At 43.1% G+C, this 14,963-nt stretch overlaps 1 protein-coding gene across 3 annotated transcripts in view; it reads left to right on the forward strand.

The window, feature by feature from the left end:
• ZNF217 (zinc finger protein 217) overlaps positions 1 to 6,491 on the forward strand; it is a 28,784-nt gene extending 22,293 nt beyond the window's left edge. For all 3 annotated transcript variants that reach the window (XM_037402203.1, XM_037402204.1, XM_037402205.1), the window contains exons 5-6: positions 2,961 to 3,089; positions 4,360 to 6,491. In XM_037402203.1, the coding sequence (XP_037258100.1) occupies positions 2,961 to 3,070 (110 nt within the window). In that variant the 3' untranslated portion in view covers positions 3,071 to 3,089; positions 4,360 to 6,491. The remainder of the gene's footprint in view (positions 1 to 2,960; positions 3,090 to 4,359) is intronic.
• Positions 6,492 to 14,963: the final 8,472 nt, after the last annotated feature.

Here is a 14,963-nt window from a genome sequence, read left to right on the forward strand (position 1 = left end):
AGGACTTTGAATTTTGAAATGAAGATCCTATTATAAAAATGAATAGTGCGTATGTGCTGTGTAGTCTTAAAGACTCTTCTACGTTCTTAAACTCTGTGAATACTCCCATTCTCTGGAAGCAGTAAGATTATTCTAAAGCAGTTTGGGTTTTTAATAAGCAGGGGTGTTACCTTAGGTCAGTGACTTGTAAAATAGTGAATCTGCATTTACTTATGCAGCAAAAAATGTGTTTGCTAACTCTTTTTTTGGTTTGTGTTTGCTTGTTTTAAGGTTGTGGGCTTCATAAATATTCAGGCTTGCTAGTGGGTTATGGAAGGATGAAGGCAAGTGTTACGGTGCTGTTTCCAGTCTGGGTAGGGAGTGGATAAAGGAAAAGACAGCATCACAGCTGACTCACTGAAGTGGTTGTGAAATGGACTTAATTCCTAGTTTCATGAAGAGCGTTGTCTGTGTACCATGAACTGTACCATGAATTGCTGTGAGGAATGTAAAATGGGCACTAGGTTATGCACAGAATGCAGAGGGACGGGCAGAAGGACAAATGGTGCCGATTCCTAGTGATCTGAGAGAATGAAATATGTCCAGGGTTTTTTCTGAGTACAGAAGTCATTCATGCAGTTGTGGAATGTACAATGCTTTGCAAGACTACCTCCCCTTCCCCCCCCCCCCCCCCTTTTTTTTTTTTTTTTCTTTTTTTCCTCTTTTTCTTCTGTTTAAACTAGTGGTTGATGGTAGCTAAGAACTTCATGTATGATCTCAACATTTGGTGGAGGATTTGACTGTCCTTAAGGACTAAACTATGTTAATTTGACGTGTCTGAGGACTTGTGCTTCATGACATAGCTACCTGTTGAGCAGATAGCATGTTCAGGATTTTGAGGGGATGCTTTTTTAATTTTCACAAAAACAAGAAGGGGAAGGTTAAAAAGTCAGCCAGCTAGATGAGTAGTCTACCCTGAGGACTAGAAGGTGGGTAATGCCTTGCTCCTTTCCTTATTCCCCCTTAGTGTACTTTGGGGATAGGGGAATTATTTTATTTTGCCAGTAGTCTTAGTGAGGTTAGCCTGCTGAAGTAGCAGTTGATGCAATGCTATTTTTAAACAGTGACTTCATTGGAATCCACCTTGTTCTTCTTTTGAAAGCTCCACCTGTCTGCCAGAAAACTCTGTGGTAGGCTTTTCTTCCTCTTCTTTGGTGCTAGCCTGGAGACAGTAGCCTATAGTCAAGAACTTCTACTGTTTCTTGTTATTTAGAGGGCTCAAAACTGGCTGCAGCTAGTTTGACAGCATTGTTGTCACGGAAATAAAGATTTCATTGTTACGTGGTGTTGTCTTAAGGCAAGAAAAGCAACTTTTTATGAACGTTACCTACATTGGAAAGACTTATGAAACAAGACCCCCCATCTGTGGGTTTTCTTAGCAACTTCAATAAAAGCTCAGTGCATGAAAATACAGGTTTTAAAGGTTAATTTCCTAGTTTTCCAACCATTCTGCCTGGAAATACCCAACCCAAACCTTGATAGCTGAGAGGATATGGGGTAGCAGACAGGCAAACTTCTCGGTGTTAAGAGTTTTAATGTGGGTGGAGACAGTGGAGATGAAAGTTTTTCTGCAAATCCTTTTTTTGTTAAAAAGCTGAAGTACAGCTGTTTAAGAGTTGCAACTCCTCAGAGATTAATTTTGTAAGATACCCTATGTAAAATCCTGCAGGTCTACACCTGCAGGTTTCTGTAGCCTTTTTGTTGAACTCTGGTGATACTATAAAACATGATGTCAAAACCTTTTTTAAGGGCCTGTGTGCCTTGTGGCAACATTATTTAGGTCCTATGAACATGTTCTGTCGCATGTTAAAAGCTGGATCAAGTTGTCATGAGAATATGTTCCACTTGGCAAACTTGATTAAAGCACGATGCCTTCCGTTACTGCTTGTAAGCTCTGCCATTCTGTGTTGCCCTGAAGAGACAGAAACATTCTGAAACCACTCAGTTTGTGTTATTTTCAAATTAGTTGCCTTTGCAATGGCAACATGCTATCAAGGATAACCTGTTGGCTGATTGATCTGGCAGAGGCTGCAAATTAAAGACAATTGCTCATGACACACTCCAATGGCTTTGTAGATTCTGTTGAAATATTAATTTAGCTTTGCCATTTTAATTTAATTAAAGCTTGCTAGGTTTTTTTTCAATGCTGCATTTAAAGCTCTTACAGAATATGGATGGCAGTTGGGCTTTTTGTATCCGGTGGGAGTAATGATTCTTGACTTTTTTCCTTAATTTTATGAAGTGTTTTTGACTGCTTGCTTAAGCTAATAAGACTTAATATGGAACAGGCATTGATTTCACATATATAAATCTGAATTAATGGTCTCAGATAAACATGAAAGTACCTGTATACTAGACTGAAAATTGCTTAACAAAGGTTTTCAAGTACATGTGTATTAACGCTCTTTAACACCCTTTAAAGTGTCACAATTGCCATATAATCCATGATGGCAATAATGTAGTATACCTGGTTTTCCTTTCAAATACTTGTATTCAAAAATTTAATTTTCAAACAAATACAGAAACTGGATTATGTAGGCATCATGCTATACATTACTGCAGCACTTAAACCTTCTTGAAGTGAAGCAAGTTTTATGAGTTAAGCAAAAAAATTTTCTTGCAAATAAAATGAGCAAAAGGTGGGAAATGGACATCACATGCATACAGCTTAGAACAAAGCTGTTAAATTAATACTTTTCATTCACCTTGTATTTGTTCTCATACTAACAAGGATACTAAATTTCGTATAATCTTTTACCGGGACTAGGAATATCTGTTGTCTTCAGCCCTGCTCACGAGGTGATTTGTAGTAGTGTCTGGTATTCTGGGATTCTGGATGCTAGCATAGACCTGCTCGCAACTGAATGTCTGACCAGTTAGATTAGCAGGAAATAATTCTAACTCCTCTAAATTTTTGTCAGGAAAGAGATCGGTGTCATACCAACACTTGTCTAGCAGCGTGCTACAAAAGCGAAGCTATGAAAGTTTCATTGGTAATGCACACTTTCGACCAAGTGACAAGAAGACTTAATCATTTACTTCAAGAAACGGTAAACAAAACCTTTTGAACTAATTGTTACTTAAATGTTGCATTATGTACTCCTGGCATCAAAGGTTGCTCACAGCGTGATGAGAGGTTGTGAAAGTCTGAACCAGAATAGCTGAAAATACAAACTCCTCCTCTCTTTTCTAAGCCAACCAAATACTGGTGTAGCAGCATTAGTTAATTAGGGTGGTGGTAAAGGCTTGCATAAAAAGTACACAGACGCTCCTTTTCTAAAAGAAACGGGAGGGCTAACCATAGATGAATGTATTAATTAGTTGCCAGTGGAAGAGTTGAAGGAAAGGACTTTCCCCTTAAGTCAGTACTTGGAGGTGGGGGAGCATCCTGCAGAGAACTAGAAATGAGAGGGTGTCTGTTATCACAGTTCATGAATCCTCTAAGAGGTTACGTTGGTTAGTCCTTCCTGAAAACGTAGACGTTACTCATTTTACAACTGAAGATTGTGAGGATTGCCTCAAATGACAAGACTCTTATTTGGTAGGTTATTTCATGGAGAAGTAAGGGTTTCCTTATACCACCTCGACAGTTTTGTACTGGAGAGGTTATTCCAAATAATTTTTCCTTTGTTTGACTGAGGGGTGAGTGTAGTTTCTTAAAGAAACAGGTCAAGTGAGAAGAATCAGCCTGGTATACTGAATTCCCATGCTTCATCTCTTCAGTCCTGTAGCTGTTTCTCAACTTAACCACCCCATTGTGTTTGCAACATTATTGGCTGCTAAGGAGATAAATACTAAGGCTATAAATAAATGTGTATGCTTTTCTCACACCTACAGCTACAGATAATCTTCCTCATTCAAATTTAAGGAGATGTGTCTTGAATGCTGTAGCACCTGGACCAGCACACACTATTTTATGGAAAGATTTTATATATCTGGGGAGCAGAGCTATCTGACATCAAGTTGATAGTTTTAAAAAATACTTCACTATTTCTTGATGTTCTTCTAATCTTCCAGCTTTTATTGTCCCCCTACTAAGCGTATTTTTGTCTAGTTCTGCTTTTAAGCTAACTCGGTTTCCTGCCTGTATTTCTACTTGGGGCTTGAGTATCTTCAAAAGCAGACTTGATTGCCAGGTTTTATTTGGCAGGTAGAAGACACAGACCTTATATGGCAGTATCAATTTCTAAATACACTTATGTAAAGGTGCAGAAGAAATTCCCTTTGTGTTTGAAAGATACTCCTCGCAACAAAAAACATGTTGTACTATTGTATAGTTGTATACCATTAAAATATTTTCTTTTTTTTTCCACCCTCTAGGTCTAAGGAAACAAATGCATTTTCTATGGAGTTACACGTGCAGTTCATCCCTTGAGTAAAAATGAATGGTGAAAGCTACTGAACTAAGCTGTGATTGTACTGTATATAAAAACACTACAGTTTTATAATACTGGTTCTGTTAACATTTTGTACCAAATAGCCATAAAAGTAGTCTAAATAATTGGGTTATGAAGGTGTGTGGAGAATGTATATCTTGACATTGACTTTTTGGAATATTTTTCATTAGAATTAATTGACCAAATATTAGGTAGGAATTATATTTTTACATACTTGAGCGCTGCTGAAGAGTTTCTCTTTGAAAGAATATATAATTGCACCTCAGGTAAACTGTAGATGCTGAAGTTGAAATCCTGTTGGCTTAATGCTCCTTTTTCATAAAGGTGAAAGTTTCTCATCTGTTTTTTCTGTTGAACTGTGTTAGTCTTTTTAAACAACTTCCAAATAAACTGTCTGAAACTGTCCAGTTTATGAATGTTGTGAACATCTGTGAACATCAAAGCGATGGTGCTGACATTATGCTGGTCTGCCTTGTGTATGTTAGGACCATTACATGTTGGAGGGATCTGTTTCCCTGGGGTGGTTTCCAGCATATTTTTAAATGCAAGGATGAGGCAATACTTGACATTTGGATTTCAGTGTGGTGTTCCTGAAATATGGTTGGATCCTTCTCTTGGCATTGGTTGCTGTTCTTCAGAGAAGCCTCTTAACCATCTCTACCAACATGCAAACTCTTACAGCAGAAAACACCTAGGACTTGCATGAGAAACGATACTAATCTAAATGTTTCAAATGTTTAGTTTTGTACTAAACTCAATACAGTTACATTTAGAGGAAAACTACTTTGCACCTTTGTCCAAACTGTAAAGTCAGAAACAAAACAGACTTGCAATATGAATATGGGATCTACAGACTTCAAAAGGGATGTGGCTATGGTGTAGCCTGCTTGACTGTGCTTGGAAGCTTCTTGATGTCGAGTTTTAGCATCTACTGGGTGGTTAAAATAAGTGAGAAATAACCTGTAAATGGGAGAATATCTCCTTTTATTTTTTTGCAAAGACAACAAGGGTTTTTTCTAATGCACATGCAGTTTAATTTTTGTAAAGGGAAGATGGCCAGTTACCAGCCAGTAAGCAGAATCGTTGCATATTTTGACTGGTGTTCCTAGTTGCTTCTCATAAAGCCTGTAGTTAAGAGTTAATTTCTTCTGTACCTGGCTTTGACTTCCATATATTTTAGTAAAACAAAAAATGGGAAATTTTGCACTGTTCATTTTGCTCTCTTCCCTCCTACAGCAAATGTAAAATAGCAAGACCTAGAAACTCTTGTTTTTTCATTATGCAACTTGAGATGTTCTAGTTGTACGTCTTAGTTCCTGTATATGGGACCTATTTTTAATGTCTCTGTAAACTGGCGATGTAATGAAGTGCTGTGTATCAGGAAATTGTACACTATTTACCTTTTTTCCTGTTCATAAGCTGAGCCATATGTACATAATCTAGATTTTTGTTTTCCTAGTTTTGCACTTTTATAGCCTATTTTTTGAAGACGAATTCACTTGGAAAATGGTTAATCTATTTTTTTGCGTGATCTTTCAATGAGTCTTATAGAATGCATGCTGTAACTATCATCTGTGTACCTTACAGGGTTCTGTGACAAAAATGTGCCGGGCTGGTTTTTAAGTTGTTTCAATGAACAGACCTAAGACTTGTTTGTTTTTAATCTCCCTTCAAGCTGGTACAGTTTCCCTCAAGGTGCTTTTTTGGTGGGTATCTTGGGGTTGGAATGGAAAAAACGGACATGAGGACTCTTTATTTCGTGACAGCACGGCCCTGTGCTTCAGAATACACTTTGCCCATCAGTATTAACTATTGGGATACTACTGGTTTTGTATGTTTCTTTGGAAATGACAGTGCATATATAGAGGTACAAATTGTTGATTTTTTTTTTTTGTTTATGTATTTATTTCATTCCATTTTGGTTTATTGTAATTGTCAAAACCGGAAGTTGTTAAGCAGTAGGCATACATTACTCATTTAATTTATGATGTATTTCACTTTAGTTGAGTATATTATTACATGTGGATGTAAATATAGACTTGGTGTTTTGCAAAACTGGTTTCTGTGTCTTGCTTTTAAAGCTCAAAGTGAGTTGTGTGGAATTTCATATTCAGTTGACCTTTTGTCATGCTTGCGCTGCTGGGGGAGGGGGAGAAGGAGAACCTGCCAATACCCAAAACCAAATTCATGCCGTGTTCAGTTGGTTATATGAAAATACTGAGTCACTTCCCAGAAAATCCATCTGTGAGGCTTAGAAGGAAAACTCTTCAAAGGTTTCCTCATTGTTTTGTTTCTTCCAGTTACTTTCCTTCAGAAAAGGAAATTGGGTTATTTGTATGCATTTTTTTTTTTTTGTGGTAATAAAACTGAGGGGAGTGGTTTTATTTTTTTGGTTGAGTTCAGAATTTGTATGGGCTTAAACTGTTTTTGAAACCAAATACGTTCTGAAAAATTTCTGATGTGTTCTTGGAGCTTACCTGAGGTGTCAGACCTCACCAACACCTCTGGCTGTGTCTCAAAACTAGATTATGAGCTTGGAAGATGGCTAGAGAAGAATTGTCCAAGGCAACTCCTCCTCGAGAGAAAGGGAGCTCATCCGATGAGATCCTCAATATAACCCAACGCTTAAGGGCACTTGTATGAGCGGCCGCAGCCTTGTTGACATCCCAGGTTAAGCTTTTGATTCCTGTGCTAGGCTGGCACTTGCTGCTGTGATAAGGCTTGTAGAAGTTGTTTAGACTAGTTTCTTCAGTAAAAGTGATGCTGTTGGGAAAGATAAAACCCTCAAAGTGTGGGAGCTTAAGAACAAAGTGATGTGGTGTGTGGGTCTGTTACTTGCTTTGGAAGGGGCAAGATCTTGGAGTGTCTGCGGAGCACGGCCAGGGGACTTGGGGTCTTGCTGCTGAAGGCATTTGGCTGGGCTTAGCGTAACTGTTCTGCGTGGTGCTGGGTGGCAGCGTCGTTGGGGTACTAAAGCCCACTGTTAACCACAGCTTCCCTTCAGCACCTCTTGGGAGCGCTGAGGGTCCTCCCGCCTGCTGTTAGTTCCGAGGTAAGTTAGACTGACGATAGCTGTGCATTCCAGGGGCTGCGTGTCGGCTGCCGACGTTGCCATGCCAGTTTGTGCGTTCTGCAAGCTGTGCAATTAAAAGTCAAATTAAAGGGCAAATCTCACTGTCTGACTGAGGGGGAGGCAGTAAAGATACAGAACCAGCACAAGGACATTCAACAGAAGGTGGAAAAGTCTTCGGGTTTCTTGCATCTTCAAACAACGTGGCATTTTGGAGGTGGCTTTCAGTGCTGCCACGTCTGCGGTTTGGTTCCTCAGCGGTGAGCTACATTAACGCTGCTAAAACTTTTTTCCTTCTATTCCTCTGAGATGTTATTCCCAGCCTAACCTGGGTGAATGGAAAGGTTGGGACTTTCTCTGTGGGGGGAAGGCCAAAATCAAAAAGAAACGGAGCCAGTGGCTGAAGCTGGGGTGTCTTGTCCCTGCTGGTGTCAGTAGAGCTGCCCTAGGTGAGGGGTGGGTGAGATGTGCTGCCGCCCCCGTGGGCTGCTCTGCCAGCTGCCCCCGGTGCAGGCGCCCTGTGAGGCTGGCTGGCACAATAACCCACGGGGGGTGGGTTCTGCTGTGGCCCCCAGGCAGAGCAGCAGAGGCCTCAAGGACCGTCCCAAACGCAGGAACGCACAACTAAGGTACAGTGTCTCTCGACTGTTCAGAGCAGCGTTATAAACGCTTGTCTGAGGGTGCTTCCTCCTGTGCTTTACCCGATAAGATACGGACTGCTGTATGTCTTGAAACTATGGAGAAGGAACGCTCGGTTTCTCTTATGAGGAAGATCTAATATTAAATCACCAGTTTCTTCCCCTTTGTGAAAGAGGAAAATATGCAAGTGCGTTACTGAGCAGATTTCTCTGTTCATTTGCACGCACTTGAGAAAAGTGCATTTAATTAGGATTAGCAAGTCTCTAAATTGCAGATGGTTCTCAGGGGAAAAAATAGTTGAGTGCATTCACGACATTAAAATCAGTACATTTAATTCAATTTCATCTTAATATTAATTCATAACATCGAAAGTAGTAGTTTCTACAGAAGATACTCATATGATTTAGGATTACTGGCTAAAGTGAGATCTGGCATTTCCAAACATGCTACAGCATGATTACCACGTGTAATAATGCAGATTGAGTGAGTACATGCTAATTGCAAGAATGGCTGTTTTGACATACGTTGTTATCTGCGACAAGGGTCAGAGCACTGGCAGTTTTATTTCTTTTGTAGTCCATCATTGATAGCTGCCGAGCCCGGCACTGGGTCGTGTGTGGAGCATTGCAAAGCTCGGAGCGTAATTCCAGCGAGAAGGCTGCTGGCTTGAGCGTGGCTTTACAAAACAAACGCTCTGGTTTAACTGCCACGTTGGCCTCTGTCCTGACCACAGACCTGTAGGTAAGCCATCTCTGCCTTTAAAAAGTGAAATGTAAGGTTGCAGTATCTTCCCAGATCATCTATTCTTAATTTTATTATTGGCTGCGGTTGAACTGAGCCTGCTCTGCGCGGGCAGGCACAGCAGCTTCCCCGTCCTTCTGTGCACTTGGTCCGAAAGCGAAGCAACACACCACGCTCTGGACCCAGCTGGATCTCTGCAGGATGCTGGGAGCTGGGAACTCCGGGTGGCGGTGGTCCCGCTCCCTCTTCAGCAGTTTTCAGCCGTTGTCTCCGCTGGGGTTCCCCCTGCCTGGGCTCCGCAGCCGTCGGGGCTTCACCTCCAACCTCCAACACGGAGCCTCTGCGCTGGTGTAAGATGGGGAGAGGCTGTTATGCCCAGTCTGTACGGAGGGCCCCTCATTGCTCCGCTTGCTTTACTTTGCTCCGCTTACTTTACTTTGCTTTTACTAGCGGTGGAAGCTGTAGGGAGCGCCGGGCGTTAGATGGCAGTGTGAGCCAAGGGGAGCCACCAGCCCCCCCAGACAGCCCCGCTGGCTGGAGGTGCCGTGCAGCGTAAGGCCAAGTTGACTTTACGTTCCTCAATTAATTAGCGATCGCATAAAAGTAGAGACACAATAAAACCAACACAGAGCTGCCCCCGAACAGACCGTGCGCGCAGAGAGATGCTGACCTATTTAAATAATCTGTGCAGCAGAAATCACAGCGTCACCAGCAAACTTCACCGACAAGTGAGATGAACCAAAGGAAATCTGTAGATACAGAAACGTTATCTCCGATTTTCTCTTCTCACCCTATCAATATTTACTGAAATGTGTTGCTAGAGAGCAGATTTAGTGTGCAGTTTAGCTGCTGGCTACCATTATTTTTGACTGCTCAAGATTTTTGTGATTAATTAAATGATGCATTTTATAATGTGGTACATATCACTATGAGACAGACATTCCTCTGTGTGAATCTTAGGTACAGAACTATTTGCATGAGCAAATCTGGTCCAATAAATAATTACAGAACACTTTGGCATTTAAAACTCATTTTACACATATGAAATGTTTTCATTAATCCTCTCTGAAAGTCATGACCTAATTACAGATTTTTCGCCTTGTTGAATAATTACTTGCAAAGAACCTTTCCGCGATTTCATCCCTCCAGCTTTGGTGCCATTTATTGGAACAAGCAGTAAGTAGTGAACTGGAGGAGTCTCCGTTACTTGTGCAAGACAGAGGAAACAACAGGTTTCATGGTTTTCTGGTAATCCTGGAAAATCAGGAAGTAATTTTTACTTAAAGTAAAAAATACCCACTCCTATCAAATACATTAAAAAAAAAAGTTTGCATTTTGTCATGAAGTTTAGGGTAGTTCTGAATTGATATATTTATATCTATATCTATATGTTCTCAAAAATCTAATTAAACATTGCTAAATAAAGTAATCCTGAGCAAACTGAATGAGATTTTAATGTCAAAGTTGAGCATAAATAGTTTGGGAAAAGAGAAGATGAGAACAACTGAGTGTAATTATAATTACTTCTGAAATACATTTTCACCAAACTTGCATTTTTTTTCCTCCTGTGTTCTCTCAGCTACCTCTCCCCAAACCCTCCGGGTGCTCCCCAGCTTTCCAGCCGGCAGGCCAAGGTGCCCTCTACATCTGCTTGTGGGTTTCAGTCCCCAGGTACACGAGGAGACATGGCTTTGCACTTCAGTTATCTGTATCGCCCAGGTAAGTTATTTTCCAGGCTCAATTTTTTGGTAAACTTTAGCACGAGTAACACGTTAAGTGAAGCACCTTCCTCGCTGCGAGCATCATGCTGCGCATCCCGCAGGCGGCTGAGGATGGGGGTTGGGCATTTCCTAAATGTTTCCTAAAAAATCCTTCTGTGCCTTTTTGATTTACCTTCAGCATTTCGTTTGGGTTTGTGTTTCTTGTCTGGCTCCCTCTGCAACTGTTACTTGAGGTTACAAGGTAATCGAAATCAACATTTCTATTCAAATTGGGTCTTGTAAAAGGCTCTTTTAGCAGAACCTAAATCTGGGCCTTTGACATTTTGACAGAATCTGTTTTCAGGTTGAAAAATTTCTTTCCCGATAAGAGTTTTGGTTGTTTTCCTGCTTGACTCCAAAAGCCTGAGCTGATCATCTTTAAAGCATTAGCACAATTGCTTACAGATGGATTTTTATATAAAAAAATGTGATTTCCCCCCCTCCTCTAACCTAGCATTATTGCTGTTTTCCCAAGCTCAGGGGCTTCTCATTTTGTTAATTTAGCCTGAGTGTGTTCTGGGATGAGTTTATCCAGTGCTATTGATATTCCATTAGTTAGTTTGGAAAAACAAGCAAACAAAATTCTTAAATACTTGTAATGCTGCTCAGTTGTCAACTAAATGGGAATATCTGAATGTCCTGGTACAATGAATGTTTTGGGTTTGGGTTTCGTTCTGGCTCTCTGTTTTTTTCACTTGTCAGTGGTTTTTGGCACTGGAATTATGGAGCCCAGTCTTGGGGCTCCCTAATCACACCCGAATTGCACCACTGACCTGCAGGCTCAGAAAACCAGGTTCAATGAATTTTGTTGCAATTGTTTAAAAATGAAGGTTGGTGAGAGTCTGCCAGCAAAAAGGACTTTGTGGTGGAGAGCCAGCTCTGGCAGCCGAGGAACCGGAGCTCTGTTGCATCATTGTAAGTGGAGTATTAACAAAAAGCTGGCATCCATTTCTAAAAAAGAGAAACTTCATATTTAAGGTACATTTCTTTGTTTTATGTAATTTAATGTTTTCTTTGCACCTGAAATGTCCAACTTTGGCCTTGCAGCGCTGCTCCGTCTGGGTAGCTGCAGGAGCGAACACTGGACCAGAGTCTCTCCAGCATCTCAAAGGCGGCGCTCAGCGCCACAGCTATGCAAAGTCCCTAAGTGTGTTACAGCCATAAAAGCACCGTTTCACCAGCAAAGGTATGTCTTTTCTTTATTAAAGACGTTGTAAATACCTTTCCAGTGACAGTACCATTGCAGTAAATATTTTTGGTGTGTAGGCAGTCTTTGTTTCCCAAACGCTCTCATTAGCGATGAGGTTTATCTGTCTCTGCAAGGAGCCTCCTCCTCCTCACCAAGGCCCTGTAGACACGCTGTGCACTTGATGTTTCAAGGCCTGGGGTATATTTTTCAGGACAACCAGAGGAGATATCAAAAGGCTTAGCCCGGGTTGCTGTTTGGACTGCAGAAACTCTGCCGAAGTCCTAAATTTTACAAAATAGAGTGGTCTGGACCTCGTTCCACAAGACTGCAGCGGTCTGATGTGCTGAGAAAAAATAAAGGCGCTATTTGAACTGTGTTTTAGCAAAGCACAGCTTGGTTAAGCACCCCTCTAGGGCACGTGGCTGGTGTCGAAGGTACTGCGCAGTCCCGGGGCAGTGGGGAGCTGGGTACCTGCGGAGAGCTCTCACTCTGTTTTGTGCTTTCTTTACCTGACCACTGTAGTGTCATATGGACTGAATCCCATTCCTGCTTGCTCATTCATGGTGCCCAGTGTGCTGCTGACCATCAAAACCGAGGCACATGAGCAGACATCACTTGAGGAGGGCCTTGTATCGCTGCCCCGGGGGATCTGGTGGGTGGGGGAGGAGGGGGTCTCTCAGCTGATTGCCCTGGATGGGGTAAGCACCCACAGCTGGGTGTCTGTGTGTGCTGTGTCCCGGGAGGATCCCATCATCATCCTCAGGAGCTTGACTCCCTCCCACGACCAAGAAAGGTCTTTCTGGTAGTAGGGAGCAACTTGATACAGCCTGAACTTTTATACTCCCTTTTGGATTGTTTTTCTTGCAAAATTTGTTACTTCTCTTTCTGTGAGGACAACCTGAAGCCTGGAGCCCAGTTAAAAGCTTGATTTGCTCCAGAATTGCCTCTGAGCTGGGGCTGAGCAGTCAGTGTGAGCCAGGAACAGATGCTGAGGACATGTAGTGTTGCCTTTTGTTCCTCTAAACTTTTGTTTTCCCAACCATAAATCTTCCTAATAAGCTGCCCTGAGTGACATAAACCTCTCGAACCACTGTGCCGAGCGCGGTGTGCTCACAGCAGTGCCCCAAACTGGCTCAGAACCGTGGGGCATCAGCATGTGCCAGCTCCTGGGGAAGCTCAGCCCGTGCTTGGCCCATGCGGGGGATGTCCCCGGCCAGGTACCCCTTGCCAACGGAGGGCATCGGGGTGGTGAGCGGGGCTGTCTGTGTAGGGCAGCAAGCTCAAGTGGCACTTTTGGGCTTTTAAATTTCAGAGCAAACTGTGGGTCCCTCCTGTTTTGTGCCGTCTCAGGAAGGTGAGTCAGACAATCCCACTTCTGGCGTGGCAAACCCCAGCCCCTGGTCCCAGGCTCTCCTTGCCTGCCTCGCGCAGACCTGGTGATGTCCCACCTGGAGTCCTTTGTACCATGACCTTGGTGCCCTTCTGGAGCTAATCGATCTCTCCTTAGTACCCAGACTTCACTGTCAGACCAGCTATTTAAATTGTAAAACATTCAGCAAAGGTAGACAGAATTAAATTTATTCCTGAATTGTTGAATAATGTAATATTCGTGTTGTACATAAAAGAATCACAAACCACCCAGCCTGATTTTCCTATGAAAACATTTAACTTCTATTAAATCAAGACAGTTTTAAGGAGCAGCAAAAAATGAAAGCAAAACCAACAACTGAACCAGCTTTCAAAGTTGCCCCGTAGCCAAAACATCCATCTGAGAAGCTGAAGGGTTGATTTTATTTGTTTGTTTGTTCTTCTGTTGAAGTGTATCACCAATAATTAAAAAAAAAAATATATACAAGTTCAAACCCTTGGAATAAATTAGAGCAGTCTCTTAAGCCTGCTGAGAGCTGGTTTGGCAGTCTCCATCAACAGGAGAACGCTGCAGCGGGGGTAGGGAGGTGCTCATCCTGCCAGGTGCTGGACCCAGGGCTGCGGGACGGAGGGGACGGGGCTCCTTGCAGACCGCGCTCCTGGCCTCGCAGCCCTGCGGGTGGCACGGGCCGGTGGCCGTGGGCGAGGGCAGGGGGTGAACACGCTCCGGTGGTGCATGTGCTGCTGCTCGTGGAGTAACTAAAATATTTGGGGTCAACGCCCGTGCGCCTTGCAGGTGAGACTCCCTTCAGGCCAGGATTTGGCCCTGTACCTATAAAACATGCCTAAACCATTAACTATTCTTCCCAGGAAAGTGGCAGAGGACCCTGCGTGCTGGAGTTAAGTCAGAAAGGCTAGACAAAGCCCTGGGGAGCGGTCTGCGGGGAACAAACCTGTATTGGCAGACAGCAAGATAAATTGGATGATCTAATAGTCCTTTTCCATCTCTAAGTTTTATGATTCATTTGTTATTTTAGCCATCTATATATATTTTTTATTTTACCCTAGAGGGGTGTCTTGAAATGTGTGCAATATATTCCTTTTTAAAAAAAAATCACTTAAAAAAAAAAAAGTCAGTGTTGTAGGATCCAAGGCACTGTCTCCTAAGTGCATTTGCTAACGAAGTGCCCGGCGTGCAGAAGTTGGAGGGTGGCTCCTGCAGATCGGCCGTGGGTGTGGGATGGTCATGGCAAGGAGGGCGCAGAGCCTTTCATCGGCTTTGGCTCTGCACAGTGGGGATGGGCGGCTGAAGAAGGGCTGAGTGATACCCCGGGGGCCTGTGTCCTCCGTGCCAGGCTGGAAAGACCCCAAGGAGGGCATGGGAAAGGCAGGGCGTTTGGAGCAGATCAGAGAAGGGTGATGGCAGCGAGGGGGAGACATTCAGCTCTTTCCTCCCCTGCACAGTCCCCAGTGGGGACACCTGCCCTCTCCTCGGTGAGCAGAGAGCGTGTGGGTGGGACAGAAGGGCTGGCAGCAGCGTGGGAGGATGCTCTGCCCCGGGATGCAGCCGCACGGCTGCGCTGGCTGGCGATGGGCTCCGCTGCCCAGCATCGTACATGTCATCACGGCAAGGAGCAGCAGCAGGAATTAAATACGGCTCACGGGTGATACTGTACCCAGCAAAGCTGGATGAGTACAAGTCTCAGGCACCTCTGCCACGGGGAGCTTCGGCTCATCGACAGTAAATAACGCGCCATGGC

Source organism: Falco rusticolus, chromosome 10, assembly GCF_015220075.1.
Source record: "Falco rusticolus isolate bFalRus1 chromosome 10, bFalRus1.pri, whole genome shotgun sequence".
Taxonomy (NCBI): domain Eukaryota; kingdom Metazoa; phylum Chordata; class Aves; order Falconiformes; family Falconidae; genus Falco; species Falco rusticolus.